Source organism: Buteo buteo, chromosome 10, assembly GCF_964188355.1.
Source record: "Buteo buteo chromosome 10, bButBut1.hap1.1, whole genome shotgun sequence".
Taxonomy (NCBI): Eukaryota; Metazoa; Chordata; class Aves; order Accipitriformes; family Accipitridae; genus Buteo; species Buteo buteo.
Window position 1 is genome coordinate 26,400,426 of NC_134180.1, and position 13,451 is coordinate 26,413,876.

Consider the following 13,451-nt stretch of genomic DNA (forward strand, 5'->3'; position numbering starts at 1 on the left):
TCGGGGTCCCCCTCGGTGGGGCGGGGGCTTCCCGTCGGGGGCCGAGGCGGCAATTGCAGCTCCGTACCAGCCCCTTTCCGGCTCCCTGGGGCCGGAGCCCGCTGGCCGGAGCTCGGGGCCAGTCCGTGGTGCCTCGGCCGGGGCCGCTCCCGGGCAGGGACCGGCTGGCGAGCCGGCACCCCTGACCCGGCACATGATGCCCCGGCCCGGCCGCTCGCTGCCCCCAGCCGGCCATTGATTAGCGCTCAAAGTGCCGCTCTAATTAGCTGCCTGCTAATTAACGAGCGGGGGCCTGTCCGACTCCTCTGAGTGGCACCTTCGCTCATCGCTTTGATTCGGCTGTTGCTGATTTATTGGGGGGGGGGGAGCTCCGTGGCTTTGCTTGCAGTCAGACGGGAGGGAGGAGATGGGAAAGGGGGGTCACCCAGCCAGGGGCTGCGGTGACACGGGGCTGCAGCTGTCCCGCATCCAGCCGCGGCCTCAACAAGTGCAAGGGGAGTTCCGCTGCCCTCCGCGCCCGCAGACCGTGCCCGTAGAAGGTGGAAGGCCTTTTGCGTGCGCTGCTCCCGCCGGTGGAGCAGGGGAGGCCGAGGCTGTCGGCGCTGCGGGCGGCGGCGAGGCCCGGCTGGGAGCGGAGCGGCTGCCCCGGCCGGGCCTCGCCGCCACTTTCCCCCAGAATATTTCTGCACAATGGAGTCGAGGATTAAAAAATAGGAGGAAGGAAATGAAAGGTGTTCACTCTTCAGGAACATGACTTTAAGCCCTAAATCCCGATCCCGGGACGGGGAAGTGTATTGTGAGTTAAAGGATTATGCTGGTGTAACATATTACCCCGGATCCCGCATTCCCCTAGGGATAATTAGGACATACTTTTGGTAGATTGCGAACCAAGACGGCAAGATAAATACGGCCGCCGCGGGCTGCTTCCCTGGGGCAGGAAACCTGCCTGTGCGTTTGCAGGTATCTAAATATTTTTCCCCTTTCTCCCGTTCTTTCGTTTTGCTCCTCAGTTTTCCCCTTTCTTCTTCTGTCCCCGTTTCCTCTCCTTGTTCCTTCAAGCGCCCTGATCTGTAGGGACGTGCTGGCAGGAGGTCAGCCCGCCGTGCCGCCAACCCCGCTCGCACCGGGGCCTCCGCGTCGCCTCCGGCCCCGTCCGCGCCGGGCGCCCGTCGGGGACAATGGGGGCGGCCGCCACCGCCGCCCAGCGGACACGGGCGGCCCTGCACCTCTTCCGGGGCCGCCGCCTCCGCTCCCTCACCGGCCTCCGGGCGCAGCACTGGCGCCTAAAGCCCCGGGGCAAACCGTACGCCGGGCTGCCCCCCGGCTGCTCGCGGGGCGGCGATGGGGGGCCGTCGGGGCGGAGCGGGGGATGCTCGTAGCAGCGGGCTGCCCGTGGGCAGGGTTTCCCGCCGTCGAAAATCTTCGTCCGACGTGCGGGAGTGGGGCCGGGACCTGCCCTGCCGCGGCGCCCAGCGAGGGTTGGTGCGCTTCGGGTGTGACACCGGTGAATCCCAGGGAAGACCCGGCGGTTTTAAGCAGCGAGGGCCCAGAAGCTCCTCGGCTGCCCCCACGAGGGAAGGCCGGCCCCAAGCCGTCGGAAGCGAGGCCGAAGGCCGCGGCACTCTCCCCATCGGCACCTCTCCTGTCGGGGCGCGGCTGCTCATCCCGCACCACTGCCCCGGGGCTGCGGCGTCTCACGTCGGGCCCAACAGCCCGCAACGAGTTATCGGCTCGCCGCGGCCCCCCGCGCCCGCTCTGGTCCCCATGCCCTCCCCGCACCCCACCACAGCTCTGAGCGGGACGGTTTCCCCGGGAAACGAACCGCGGGGGGGAGGGGGGCACCCGCGCGACCACCGCACCCGCGCAGCTCTGCGCAGGGCCGGGCGGGGCACTCCCGGTACGGGGCAGGCAGGACGAGGAGGGGGTGAGAAGGGACACTCGTGTCCTCGCTCTCCCGTTCCTCGCCCCAGGCCGGCGGCCGTCTCCCATCACCGGGGCAGCCGTGCGTGCGGGGCCGGTGTGCCAGCCGCCCCACCCCTAAGGCATCGCCTAGTGCCGTGGTTGAACGCCAGCCCCCGAAAAATCTCCCCTGAGCTCCTCCTGCCCTAATCCTGCCCTGCGGCCCCACTGCTATGCCCCGTCCCCCTGCGACCCCGAGATTTGGGGCCGCGGCTGCTGTTTCCGGGGCTGGTAGGGTCCCGTGGCCGCTGGAGGCCGGGAGGGGAGACGTCGGGGTGGGCTTGGTAGGGGCCTGGAAATGGTAATTCGTACTAAAATATAACTCGGGGAACTCTAAATCATTTATTACCACCTTTATAATTACTCCGCTAATTAGGTTGACACGCCACTTCATCAGGATTAATACGACGTCTTGTCACTGGCACTTCCCATTACTCTGACATTCAACCAGGGAACCGTCCCGGGAACACCGGATGATGCTCTCCGGAGGATCCGATCCGGCGGATGGGGAACCGGCGCCCGACGGGGCGGCGGCGGGGACGGGCGCGGGAAGGGGGGGGGGGCGCGCCCCCCCCTTCCCGCGCCCGTCCCCGCCGCCGCTGCCGCTGATTGGCTGCGGCCCGCTCTGCGTCAGCTCCCGCTCGGCCTTCCGCCAATGGGGGCGGGCAGCGGCGGCGGCAAAAGCCCGGGTTTATAATAAACGGCGGGGGGGGACGGGGGGGGACGCGGCGGCCGTGACGTCACGGGGGGAGTCGCCGCCGCCGAGAGGAGCTCGGTGGGCACGGGCGGGCGCGCCGCAGTGGCCGGTGTCCGCCCCGCTCCGCGCCCGCAACTTCCCGCAACAAAGTTGGGCAGCAGAGAGGCGGCCCGGCGGCGATGCGGTGCTCGGCGGGGGCCCCGCGTTAGTGGCGCCCGCGCCGCCGGTGCGCGGGTTGGGGTAACCCGCTTCCCCCCCTCCACCCCCTCCCCCCTTCCCCTCCACCCCCGGCGCGACCCCCGCGGCCGCCCGCGGGGATGCGGGCGCGGCGCTAAGCGGTCCGCTATGGAGGGGCCGAGCGGGTCCAGCTTCGGGATAGACACGATCCTGTCGGGCGGCAGCACCGGCAGCCCCGGAGTCATGAACGGAGACTTTCGCCCCCACGGCGACGGCCGGCCGGCGGATTTTAGGAGCCAGGCCACGCCGTCCCCCTGCTCGGAGATCGACACGGTGGGGACGGCGCCCTCGTCGCCCATCTCGGTGAGCATGGAGCACCCCGAGCCGCACCTGGGGGTGGCGGAGAGCCTCCCGCCGCCGCCGCACCACCTCCACCTCGGCCCGCACCCGCCGCCGCCGCCGCCGAGTTTGCAGCCGTCGCCCCCGCAGCCGCCGCCGCCCCAGCTGGGCTCGGCCAGCTCCGGCCCCAGGACTTCCACCTCTTCTTTTTTAATTAAGGACATTTTGGGCGACAGCAAACCGCTGGCGGCGTGTGCACCTTACAGTACCAGCGTCCCCTCTCCCCATCACACCCCCAAGCAGGAGGGCAGCGCGGCCCCGGAGAGTTTCAGGCCCAAACTCGAGCAGGAGGACGGCAAAGCCAAGCTCGACAAGCGCGACGACACGCAGGGCGACATCAAATGCCACGGTGAGTACGGCCCGGCCCGGCCCGGCCCCGCACCGCCTCGGCCGCCGTGAAAACCGGGGCCGCGACGCTCGGCCGCGGTGGTGAAACGAAAATCGGGGGGAAGTCTGCGGTAGGAGCGCTCCGCTCTGCCGGGGCTTGTCGGTGGTCCTCGCTATCGCGGGTTTAAAAGATCGGTAGGAAATGAAAGGGTTTCCCCCCCCCTCTCTGTCGGCCTTTCCTCCTCTTTTTTATTTAACTTCCCTGGTTTTAAGGAAATAGCCGGAGCAGTGGGATCGCGCTGGAAACCAGAATGTATTTATTTTTAATGCAAATGCGCATAAATGATTCTCCGGCTTTCTAAGAACCGGCGGCTCAGCTGCACTTACTGCCTTCAGCCTTTTCATTTTTGCTCATTCGATCTAAAAGAAAAATAAGGGAAAAAATCCCACTTCCCCGACAGCCAATTCCAAGTAAACGAAAAAACTTTTAATTAAAAATAAAGCAATAAAAAAACCCCAAACCAATCACCGCGATAGGCAGCAGAAGGTCGGAGGGCTTTGTGCGTTTTGCAAAACACCCGGGTTTTCTCCGCGCCGGGCTAGGAAGGTTATTTCTCCGTCTTTTATTCTTTTTTTTTAATTACGGATTTCGTGCTGATGGGGAAGCCCCCGGCGTGCGGGGTTCGTAAATTAAAATAGCGATGTGTGCGTGGGGAAAGGAAGGGGAAGGAAGGAGAAGAGTGAGCAAAGGCGAGGCAGGGAGAGGGACTATATTCCCTGCGGTGCCGGCGGAGCTGCCCTCCCTCGCAGGCAGCCCAGTTCAGCCGAGAGGCGACAGGACGCATTTTTCTAATTTTGCCCCACTGAGGTATTTTCGCCAGGCTGAAGAACAGCGAGACGCCCGGCTGTGCCGCTCATTTGGCTCTTTTAGCATTAGCATAAGAGTGCCCAAACCAGATGTACAGTCTGGTCTGGCCATTTTTGCGCGCACCGACCTCCCCAGTGGGTCAATTAGGGAGATTATTGTTCTTCCTGCGGGGAAGATCAAGGAGCGCCACAAACCCGGGCCCGAGCGGAGCCGGATTGACGTACCGATTTCCCGGGGTTTCGGGCCGGGGGGGAGAGGGCGAGGAAATAACGAAAGCCCTGTAGCCGGCAAGCGGAGGGTGGAAATCCCGCCGTCCCCGGGACGGGCTCGCCGCCGCCGCCCCCCGCCGTCTCTGACCGTCCCCCCCATGCCCCGGAGGGGCCCCCGGGGAGGGGGCGGCGGGGCCCGGTAACCGCGGCGGGGCGGGCGGCGAGCCGGTGTCCCGCCGGCCCTCACCGCGCCTCGGGTCGCTCGCAGGGACAAAGGAGGAGGGCGACCGGGAGATCAGCAGCAGCCGGGACAGCCCGCCGGTGCGGGCCAAGAAGCCGCGAAAGGCGCGGACCGCCTTCTCCGACCACCAGCTCAACCAGCTGGAGCGCAGCTTCGAGCGGCAGAAGTACCTGAGCGTGCAGGACCGTATGGACCTGGCCGCCGCCCTCAACCTCACCGACACGCAGGTGAAAACCTGGTACCAGAACCGGAGGTAAGGTGGCTCCCGGCGGGGCGGCGGCCCGGGGGCTCCCCGGAGAGCCGGCGGGGGTGGGGGTTGGGGGGGGCAGGCGGGGAGCGCCCGGCGGCTGCCCCGCGCCCTCCCCGGCGGCGGGCTGGGGGGTCCGGCCCCTGTCACCGCTGCCGTAATTTTCTGTCTCATTACATACGGCTGCAGCCACCCTAATTCTGTCGCAAACCATTAGTGTCAGCGCGCTGCGATCTAGCCGTGCGCCGTGGTTATTAATTTGGCCGGAGCCGCCGCGTGCACGGGTCGGGGGGCCGGGGGGAGCCGGGCCCGGCTGGGGGGTCGCGCCGTGCGCGGGCCCGCAGGGCCGGGGCGCCTGTGGCGCGGGGCCGTGCCGGGGAGGGGAGGGGGCTGGCCGCCCGCGGAGCCCCGCGGAGCCGGGCCGGGTGCCCCGTCGCGGCGCCCGCCCTGCAGCCGCCTCTTGTTCCCCCCGGCAGGACGAAGTGGAAGCGGCAGACGGCGGTGGGCCTGGAGCTGCTGGCCGAGGCCGGGAACTACTCGGCCCTGCAGAGGATGTTCCCCTCGCCCTATTTCTACCACCCCAGCCTGCTGGGCAGCATGGACAGCACGACGGCGGCCGCGGCGGCCGCGGCCATGTACAGCAGCATGTACCGGACTCCCCCCGCGCCGCACCCCCAGCTCCAGCGGCCGCTGGTGCCGCGGGTGCTGATCCACGGGCTGGGGCCCGGCGGGCAGCCGGCCCTCAATCCCCTGGCCAACCCCATGCCCGGCACCCCGCACCCCCGGTGAAGCGGCACCGCGGTCCCCGCAACGAGCCCTTCCCCTCCCCGTCCCCAAACAAGCCCCAGCACCGCAGAGGAGGAAGCGAGGGGAAGCCGAGGGGCAGGAGCTTCTGCAGGCAGCCACCGGCCACCGAGGGAGGCGATCAGTCAGAGCAGGGACTCTTGAACCGTGAACCCAGAGCCGAGCCCGTAAGTGAAACGACCACACGCGGGGGAAGGCGGGCAGAGCCGCGGGGCGACCCGCCGACCTCGGCTCCTGCGAGGCAGGACTTGGAGCTCGGAGAGAGAGAGGGACGGAGGGGGAGGAGGAGGAGGAGGAGAGGGAAAGGGAGCCCGAGCCCGCCGGAGAGACTAACGGCTGCGGAGGACGGAGGGAATGAGAGCGCCTCGACCCCCGCCCGGCAGAGAAGACCGGGGGAACGGAGAACTTTGCACTGATTTTTCTCATGACCTTTTTTTTTTCTTATTGAAAAGTGGCATGCTCCCTAATGCGAACAGAATTGTACAGACCGAGTGCTGAGTGCTATATCATATTTATTATATGTCGTCCAAAAAAAGGAAAAAAAAAATTCACTTCTATACGTTAGTTTAAAACGAACGAACGTGAGTTTCCCCTCTCCCTTTTCATGTCTTTTTGGATTCAGTAAAATAAATGCTTAGATGACAAAATATAGATTTTTTTGTGACTGAAAAATTACATGGAAAAAAACCAACAACAACGAAAAGAAATAAACTTTATCTTTTTTTAACAAACGTGGAAATTCAAGGTAGCTAATTTTCCCCGTGACGAGAATGCAAGAAATTCGGAGTAGAAAAGGCAAATGCCACTTTTTCTTTTTTTTTTCTTATTTTTATTTTATTTTTAATTTTAGGCTCGTTGTTTCACAACCGGCGCTATTTTTCCCTATCTGTATTTTAAAGGGAAAACAAATCCCCGCGCAGGTGTCGTGCCCCTCACCGTTATTTTAAGCATCTGGGCAGGGCGGCGGTAGGTTTCCCGGGCAGGCGGCAGGGAGAGGCTGCGGCGCGGCGGGCGGCCCGGCTCTGCTCTGCTCCCGTCCCCGGGGGCGGGCGCGGCGGGGCCGTGCCGGCCTTGGGGACGACGACCCCGGCCGGGCAGCTGTCTCCGCACCGAGCCGGGGCCAGCAGCGACCGCCGGCGGTCGGGGTGAGTAACGAGGGGAAAGAGGCACGGAGAGAAGGGGGGTCTCGGCGGACACGCAGCCCCCGAGTCCCGCCGGCCTTTGATTTTTGTTGCTGCCCCCCGCTCCCTTCCCCTGGCAGGCAGCTTCCCTCCCAAGAGCCTCTCTTCCCCCGGCCGCCGGGTCCCGCGGGGGCAGAGGGGGCGCGAGTCGGGGCTGGGGCCTGTGACCCTCCACTGGGCTCCGGGGACGGCTTTGGTCCCAGCCTTTGGAGGTGAGCACCCCCCTGCGAAATTAGAAAGTTATACAGCAATTACCTATAAAACATTCATAAAGTCCAGTATCATCCTCTCCTCTGAGGGTTTGGCTTTCTTCTTTTTTTTTTTTTTTTTCCCCCTTTCTGTTTTTGCTCGTGGGTTCCTTTCTTTTGAGATAGAAGGAAAAAAAAAACCAAAACAAACCCAAACCCGAAAAAAGAAAAAGAGAAGCCTCCGGGCACGTTTATTTGGGCTTTGCTAATTAGCGAGCGGCTTGCTGATTTCTCTGCTAATAAATTCGCGTTAAAACCATATTGACCTCTGCCTTGATCTAACAAAAGGGGAGCGGGTCGGGAACGCCCACCTCGTTTTCTGCCCGTGTTGCGGCGGTCGCTGTCTATTCCCCCGCGCCTCCGCCGTGGCCCCCAAATTACCCCCGGCAGGAACGACCCGGGAGCGAGGCCCCGAGTGGCCAGAGCCTCCGGCCCCGCCTCGCCTCGCCGCCGAGGTTTTCCGGGGAAACGCATCCTATCCGGGCTGGGGAAGGAGGCAGGAAATTTAGGCTCGGTTAAGGCCCTTTCCTGAGTCTAAACAAAGGATCCTGGGCCGTTTTCTCCCCAAAGGAGGCGACCCAGCGGGAAAAGCTGGTCCCAGCTCGTTGTTCTTCCCGATGGCTAAATCGGGGCTCGGTTTTGACTGCACAAACTCTCTGAAAAGTAGTGAGAATAAGGAAGGAAAGTTCATGCGAAATAGATGAGTGTCCCCCAGCTCTCCCCTCCCGAGCAGGGCCGGCCCGGGGCCGCGGGGTGCCCGCCTGGGCAGGGGCAGGGGGCTCCCGGGCCTTCGGGACCGTGGCGGGCAGGGGCTTGCAGGCAGGAGAGCGAGCGAGCAGAGGGGAGCGCGGCTGGGTTGGGGTCTTGCCGGTGCCACGTCGGCCGGTGTCTAAAGCAGGGTCTGCCGGGGCAGGGGGGCGAGGAACCGCGACCTCCCCTGCAAGGTGTTTCTAGACCCAACTGGAAAGTGCGTGTGAGCGGGAGGAGGTTTGGAGCAGGAATCGCTCCCTTTCACTCCCTCTTTCCCCATTTGGCAAGCGGGGCTGGAAACGTAAGCCCTCCTTCATTCGTCCCGCTCCCCGTTTGCACGGGGAAGGAGCCGACCCGGGGACAGGCTGCCCCTGGGGCTGACCGGCCGGCTCACCCTCGCAGGAAAGGGCTCCCTTGCTTGTTTAAAAAAACCCCGGCACAGGGGCACGCATTTCAGCGCGCTGCGGCAGGACAAAGAGCCGGGCGACGGGCCGGGCTGCCCGGGGTCGCCTCCCCGCCGCCTGGCCCAGCGCGGGGCACGGCGCAGGACCGGGTACCGTTCGCCGTTCGCCGCCGTTGGCGGCCGTGCCTTCCCGGCCGCGCCGTTCGGGCTGTGTCCCCTTTCCTCCCCCAGACGGCTGTTTTCGCCGCGGCCGCCCCCAGGCTTGGTGCCGAGCTGCTGAATTCCTGCAGTCCCGGTCCCTCTCCGCCCTCGCCCGGGCCAGGACGCGCTCTCGGCCCTGGAAGAGGATGTGAACAAATAACCAAACCCATCTGTTGCCAGATCAACGGGCGCTCTCAGCCTTAAACCGCGGGAAATACCGGCACCCGCCGGAAAAGACCTGGCTGTTGCTGCGCTGAGCGTGGAAACAAACCGTGAGCTTGTAGAGGAGCGGCGTCTAAGCGAGGGGACGCGGTAGCCCGCGGGGTAGCTGGGGGTGTTTGCTCTCTCCCCGCACCAGGCAACGGCCCGCAAGGAGCCCCCCCCCCCCCAGCGCCGGGGGACGCGTGCGTCCAGCCGGGCGGCTGCGGCCCCGCCCGCCCTCAGCACCACGGACAGCTCCGGCAGCGCCGGCTGGCCCGGCCCGGGACCCCCGGCACCCCGCACCCGCTGCGCCGGGACCGCCGCGTCCCGCCCCCGCCCGAGCTTCCCGCCTTGCTCCGGGCGGGACGGCGCAGCCCGGGGCTCCGGGAGGCAGGGCTCGGCCGGGCAGCAAGGGGAGCCTTCCGTCCGCGGGGACTTCGCGGCCTCCCTTCGCCGGCGCTTGCCGGCAGGCGGTGATGAAGACGGAGGAGGCTGAGACGGGCTCCCGCGGCCGAAGCACCGCCTGGCTCGTCTCTCCGCCACCCACCGCCCGGGAGGAAGCCCCAGTCCTGGGTCGGGCCCTTAGCAGCCCGGGCCCGGCCCTGAGAGCACGGAGCGGGGGCTGCGTCCCCAGGGCTTTGTCCCCGGTGTTTGGGTATTGCCCCCGCTCCAGCCGGTGGGGCGGAAAGCGGGACAGGACTGCTCCGCTCCCGCCCGTCTCGCTCCGGATTGACACCGGCGCGGCCGCGGTGGGACGCGGGAGCCCCTTTGGTCGCCCTGTCCCCGGTTCCCCTTTAGTTTGTTTCTGCCGAGTCGTGGCTATGTGTTTTGCAGGTGGGCACGACACAGGAGGCTCCTTCGGGGAACTCCTGCTACGCTCAGGCAGGCTTTGGCCGCTCGTTGCAGCCTCCGGCTCCTGGCTGAGTCCCCCCGGCAGCAGAGCCGCGGGTAGGCTGCTCCGCTGGTCTTGGCTGAGGGGCTCTCTCGCGGGATGCAGCAGCAGGATCATGTTTAATTACTCCCCCCCTCCCGGGGGATTAGCTTGGCCATCATTAGAGCAGAAAGTGAGAAGGGGGACTTGGCTGGGCTGGGAGTCAGGGGTGAGCATTGTCTTTGCCGCTCCCAGGGTGCTTGACCTGGCGTCGGGGTGGCAGCTGGGTGCTCCGGGCAGCTGAATCCGCTCTCCCAGCCGGGCAAGCGAGTCCGGTTCAGCCCCTGAGAGCCAGCGAGCAGCACCGAGCGGAGGTCCCGGCCGTGCCGGTTACCCCGGTTGCGTTTACACGGACCAACGCAGCCCGCGTGTAACGTCGTCTCAGCGCTCCGGCGCTGCCTATCGCTCCTACAGCTTTTAGTGTTTCTTGTGCGGGTGGGCTTTTAACTTTTGTTATTTTCTCCCTTTCCAGAGTTTATCTGCCTCCAAATTCACGCGACGCTTCTGTGCGAATGCACGCTGTAAGTCGCCTTAAGTCCTTATCGCAGCCCACTCGAATAACTCGGCTCCAGCCCAGGGCGTGGAGTGAGTGCAGCCAGGCTGAGCTCACCTGTGGAAAGGGTAACCCCCTTCATAATGTTAGAAATATCCCCAGGCCAGGGGTGGCGGGGATGGGCGGCGAATAACCGTTTCAGGTTGGAATTACACGGCTTTTTCACCCCCTCTATTCCGTCCTGCTGCTAAGCCCACGTCTCCCGCCGCTGACACCACCGGGTTGCGTCCCCAGTAGCCGCTTTATCGTGGAGCCCCGTTTGCGAGGAAAGGGGGGGCACAGCAAACCTGACCTGCCGGGACCGCCCTGCGCCCTCGTCCCGCGGGCGGAGCCGCCGGCTCTGTTTCGGGGACGGCATCGAAATGACCCCCGCGGTCCCTGGCGGGGGACAGCTGATGGGGCCGGAGAGCCCCCGGGACGGGCACGGGGCACGGGGCGGGCGGGCGGCCCCCAAAGGCGCCGCTCCCCCGCGCCCCCGTTTTGCGAAGAAGCCCCCGAACTTCATTCCTCCCTTGGGCTGCTCCCGCCGTCGAAGGGCCCGTGGGGCAGCCGCAGCCAGTGCCTGTCTCTGCGTATTTCCAGCCGGAGAGCAGGTCCGGCGGAGCGCCCATCACATTAAAACTCCGTTTCCATATTCATATGCCCTATTTTTCACAAGCCGCTTCTATTAATGGAAGCGCACAAACGCCGGTCCTCAAAATTAGCGGATTTCAAAGGAACCCGAGTGAGGCGCTTTGCGCCGCCAGCGATGGATGGGGGCCGCGCCGGGCCCCGCGGGGCTCCCCCGCCACCGCCGCGCCTGCCCCGGCGGGGAGCCGCGCTCTGCCCGGGGCGCAGCCGCCGGCTCCGTCGCGGCGGCTCCCGGCCTCCCCCCGCGCTGCCCCGGGCCGTGTCCCGCGGGACCGGCGCTCCGGCGGGGCGGGCGGGCGGCAGCCCCGCTCCCCTCCCTCCCTGCCTCCCTCCCGGCCCGGGCACGCAAAAGTTGACGAGGCTGTCGCGTTCCCTTGTCTCTGGGAGCTCACGTAGGGCGCTTTAATTGCCACATTTTCAAACCGAGGTAATGGTGGGGATGTCTTAGTAATTACCTTAATGAGATAACACCTTTCCTTCCGTGAACCTACTCATTATCACGCTTCTTGTTCAAATTCCAACTACAAAGAGCTATACTTGTAAAAAAGAAAAAAAAAAAGGTGGAGGGGGAGAGCTCTGAAATTTGTTGGAGGTCTCGTACCCTTAAAACAAGCACCTTACATGGATCTTTAGCGTATGAAGAGAGAACCGTACCCGGTTCCGGGAAAGGTTGGCTAGAAGTAAACTAAACATCTGGGGTACCCCGTAATTATTCTTGGTTGGCTTCTTTAGCTTGACCTATAGGGATGCGAGGGTGTCAAAGTGATGAATTTTAAGATGTTGGGCTGTGAAGACGTGCAGCTGCAAGACTGATGGATTTAGGAAGGGAATGGTAACAAGGTTAGCTGCATGTGAAGTGTGAATTGAGATTTTTGCAAAGAGACTGTGATTGCAGATGGGCATAATGTTGTACCCTTGCATGAATTCTTGCTATTATTGTATAATGGTCAGACAGAGTGTGAAATGACTTATTACTTTACTTTTATTCTTTAATGAAGTTGGGTGGGGACAGAGAACTACCAGGAAATCGATAGTGGTGGTGCACAGAAACTATATGACAGGTGCTGATACATTAAATATTTATTTAGCATTTTGTTCCCCCCAAATTTTCTGCTATTTCAGAATGCAAACAAAAATACAACTAGTGGATCTACAGTGAAGATGATGTGTGGAATGAGAGCAATATTTTCTTTGCCATCCTTGCTTTCTGCAGTATACGTGCAGTGGGCGTTTCTGTGTGGCAGTACAGCGTATACATCTTCTATGTAAAATATTTGACAGAGATATTGAGATCCAGGCGGTGCGCACATGGTTTCTAGGTAGGTTTTCAGCTGTTAAACGTGTATCTCTCTTCTAGCCCTTGATGCAGGCATGCAGTGATTTGTACACTGTTACGACCCCATGTAAATTCAAGTGGCCTTTTCTCCAGCTTGACATGTGTGTACAAATACCTCTCGCTTCCTTCCATACCAAGCACAGGTGTCCACATGGGCAGTATCATTCTAAAAACATGCAGGATGCCTCTGACTTTTGCACAGCAGCATGTGGGTATGTCCAGGCATCTAGGGTGGGTGGGCCACTTAGTTGACATCTTATCCCTTGTTTCAAACGTGGTCAGGGTAAAACACCTATTACCAGAATTTATGATTCAATTGTGCAGCTGCACTGGTCTTTATGAATATGTAGCGAGGAAAAAGGAACTGGAGCTGCTCCCTCAGGATACTGTCCTAAAAAAGAGGATTCCCCAGGTGACTAACCTCAGGACGCCACCACTGAGAGCAGTTTGGCAAATCCTGGACTTAGTGAGTTGTCTCGCTCTCAGAGTGCAGCTTCTTCTCTGTGTTTGAACACACACAGTAGAAGCGCAGCTTCTTGTACGCCTTCCCCTCCAGAAGGATACAGCCCATGGCTCGAAGAGCTTTCTGAGCCGGCACGTCTCCTTGCAGTGCCCTCCCCAGACCTTGTCCCCAGAGCCAGCACAACCCTTTGCTGAGAGCCTGTCTGTGAGGTTTTGCCCTATATTTTCTGTGGAGTCTGGCACTGTTATGTTTGAATCTGAGGTCAGGAAGAACAAGTAATGTGAAGCAAGCTTGGGAATAATTGCCTACCTCTTCTGCATTAGCATATGGGGTAATAATGATGGCAGGATTGTGTGAAACAGAGAACACATCTGAGGCCTCATCTTCGTCCTTACAAAGATTTCCTTTTTGTATTTGTGCCTGAACATCTGAACAAGTACAGCATTTTGGGCTTGAACCCTGTTTCCATTGAGTAACACCCTGTTGTAGGGTTGTCCCTCTCCTCTGGGAGATGAAAAGGCCTCTGCGATACGCACAGGTTTGTTTAAAGCAGGATACTGACCCGATGCAAGACTGCCCATGTGAGTGGCAAAAAAATGCAGAGGGGCACAAGAGGTCCCCCATGA

At 62.5% G+C, this 13,451-nt stretch overlaps 1 protein-coding gene across 1 annotated transcript; it reads left to right on the plus strand.

Annotated features, from left to right (window-relative positions):
- The first annotated feature begins 3,001 nt into the window (after positions 1–3,001).
- Positions 3,002–5,913, plus strand: BARHL2 (BarH like homeobox 2). The gene is made up of 3 exons (XM_075037569.1): positions 3,002–3,581; positions 4,905–5,130; positions 5,601–5,913. Exons 1-3 carry the CDS (start codon positions 3,002–3,004, stop codon positions 5,911–5,913), a joined length of 1,119 nt encoding a protein of 372 aa, XP_074893670.1.
- Positions 5,914–13,451: the final 7,538 nt, after the last annotated feature.

Bases quoted from the DNA above. Each gene is read 5' to 3' on its own strand.
- BARHL2 (XM_075037569.1), top strand. From the start codon at position 3,002: ATGGAGGGGCCGAGCGGGTCCAGCTTCGGGATAGACACGATCCTGTCG. The intron at 3,582-4,904 runs GTGAGTACGGCC...GGTCGCTCGCAG, and splicing joins GGGCGACATCAAATGCCACG to GGACAAAGGAGGAGGGCGAC. The intron at 5,131-5,600 runs GTAAGGTGGCTC...TCCCCCCGGCAG, and splicing joins ACCTGGTACCAGAACCGGAG to GACGAAGTGGAAGCGGCAGA.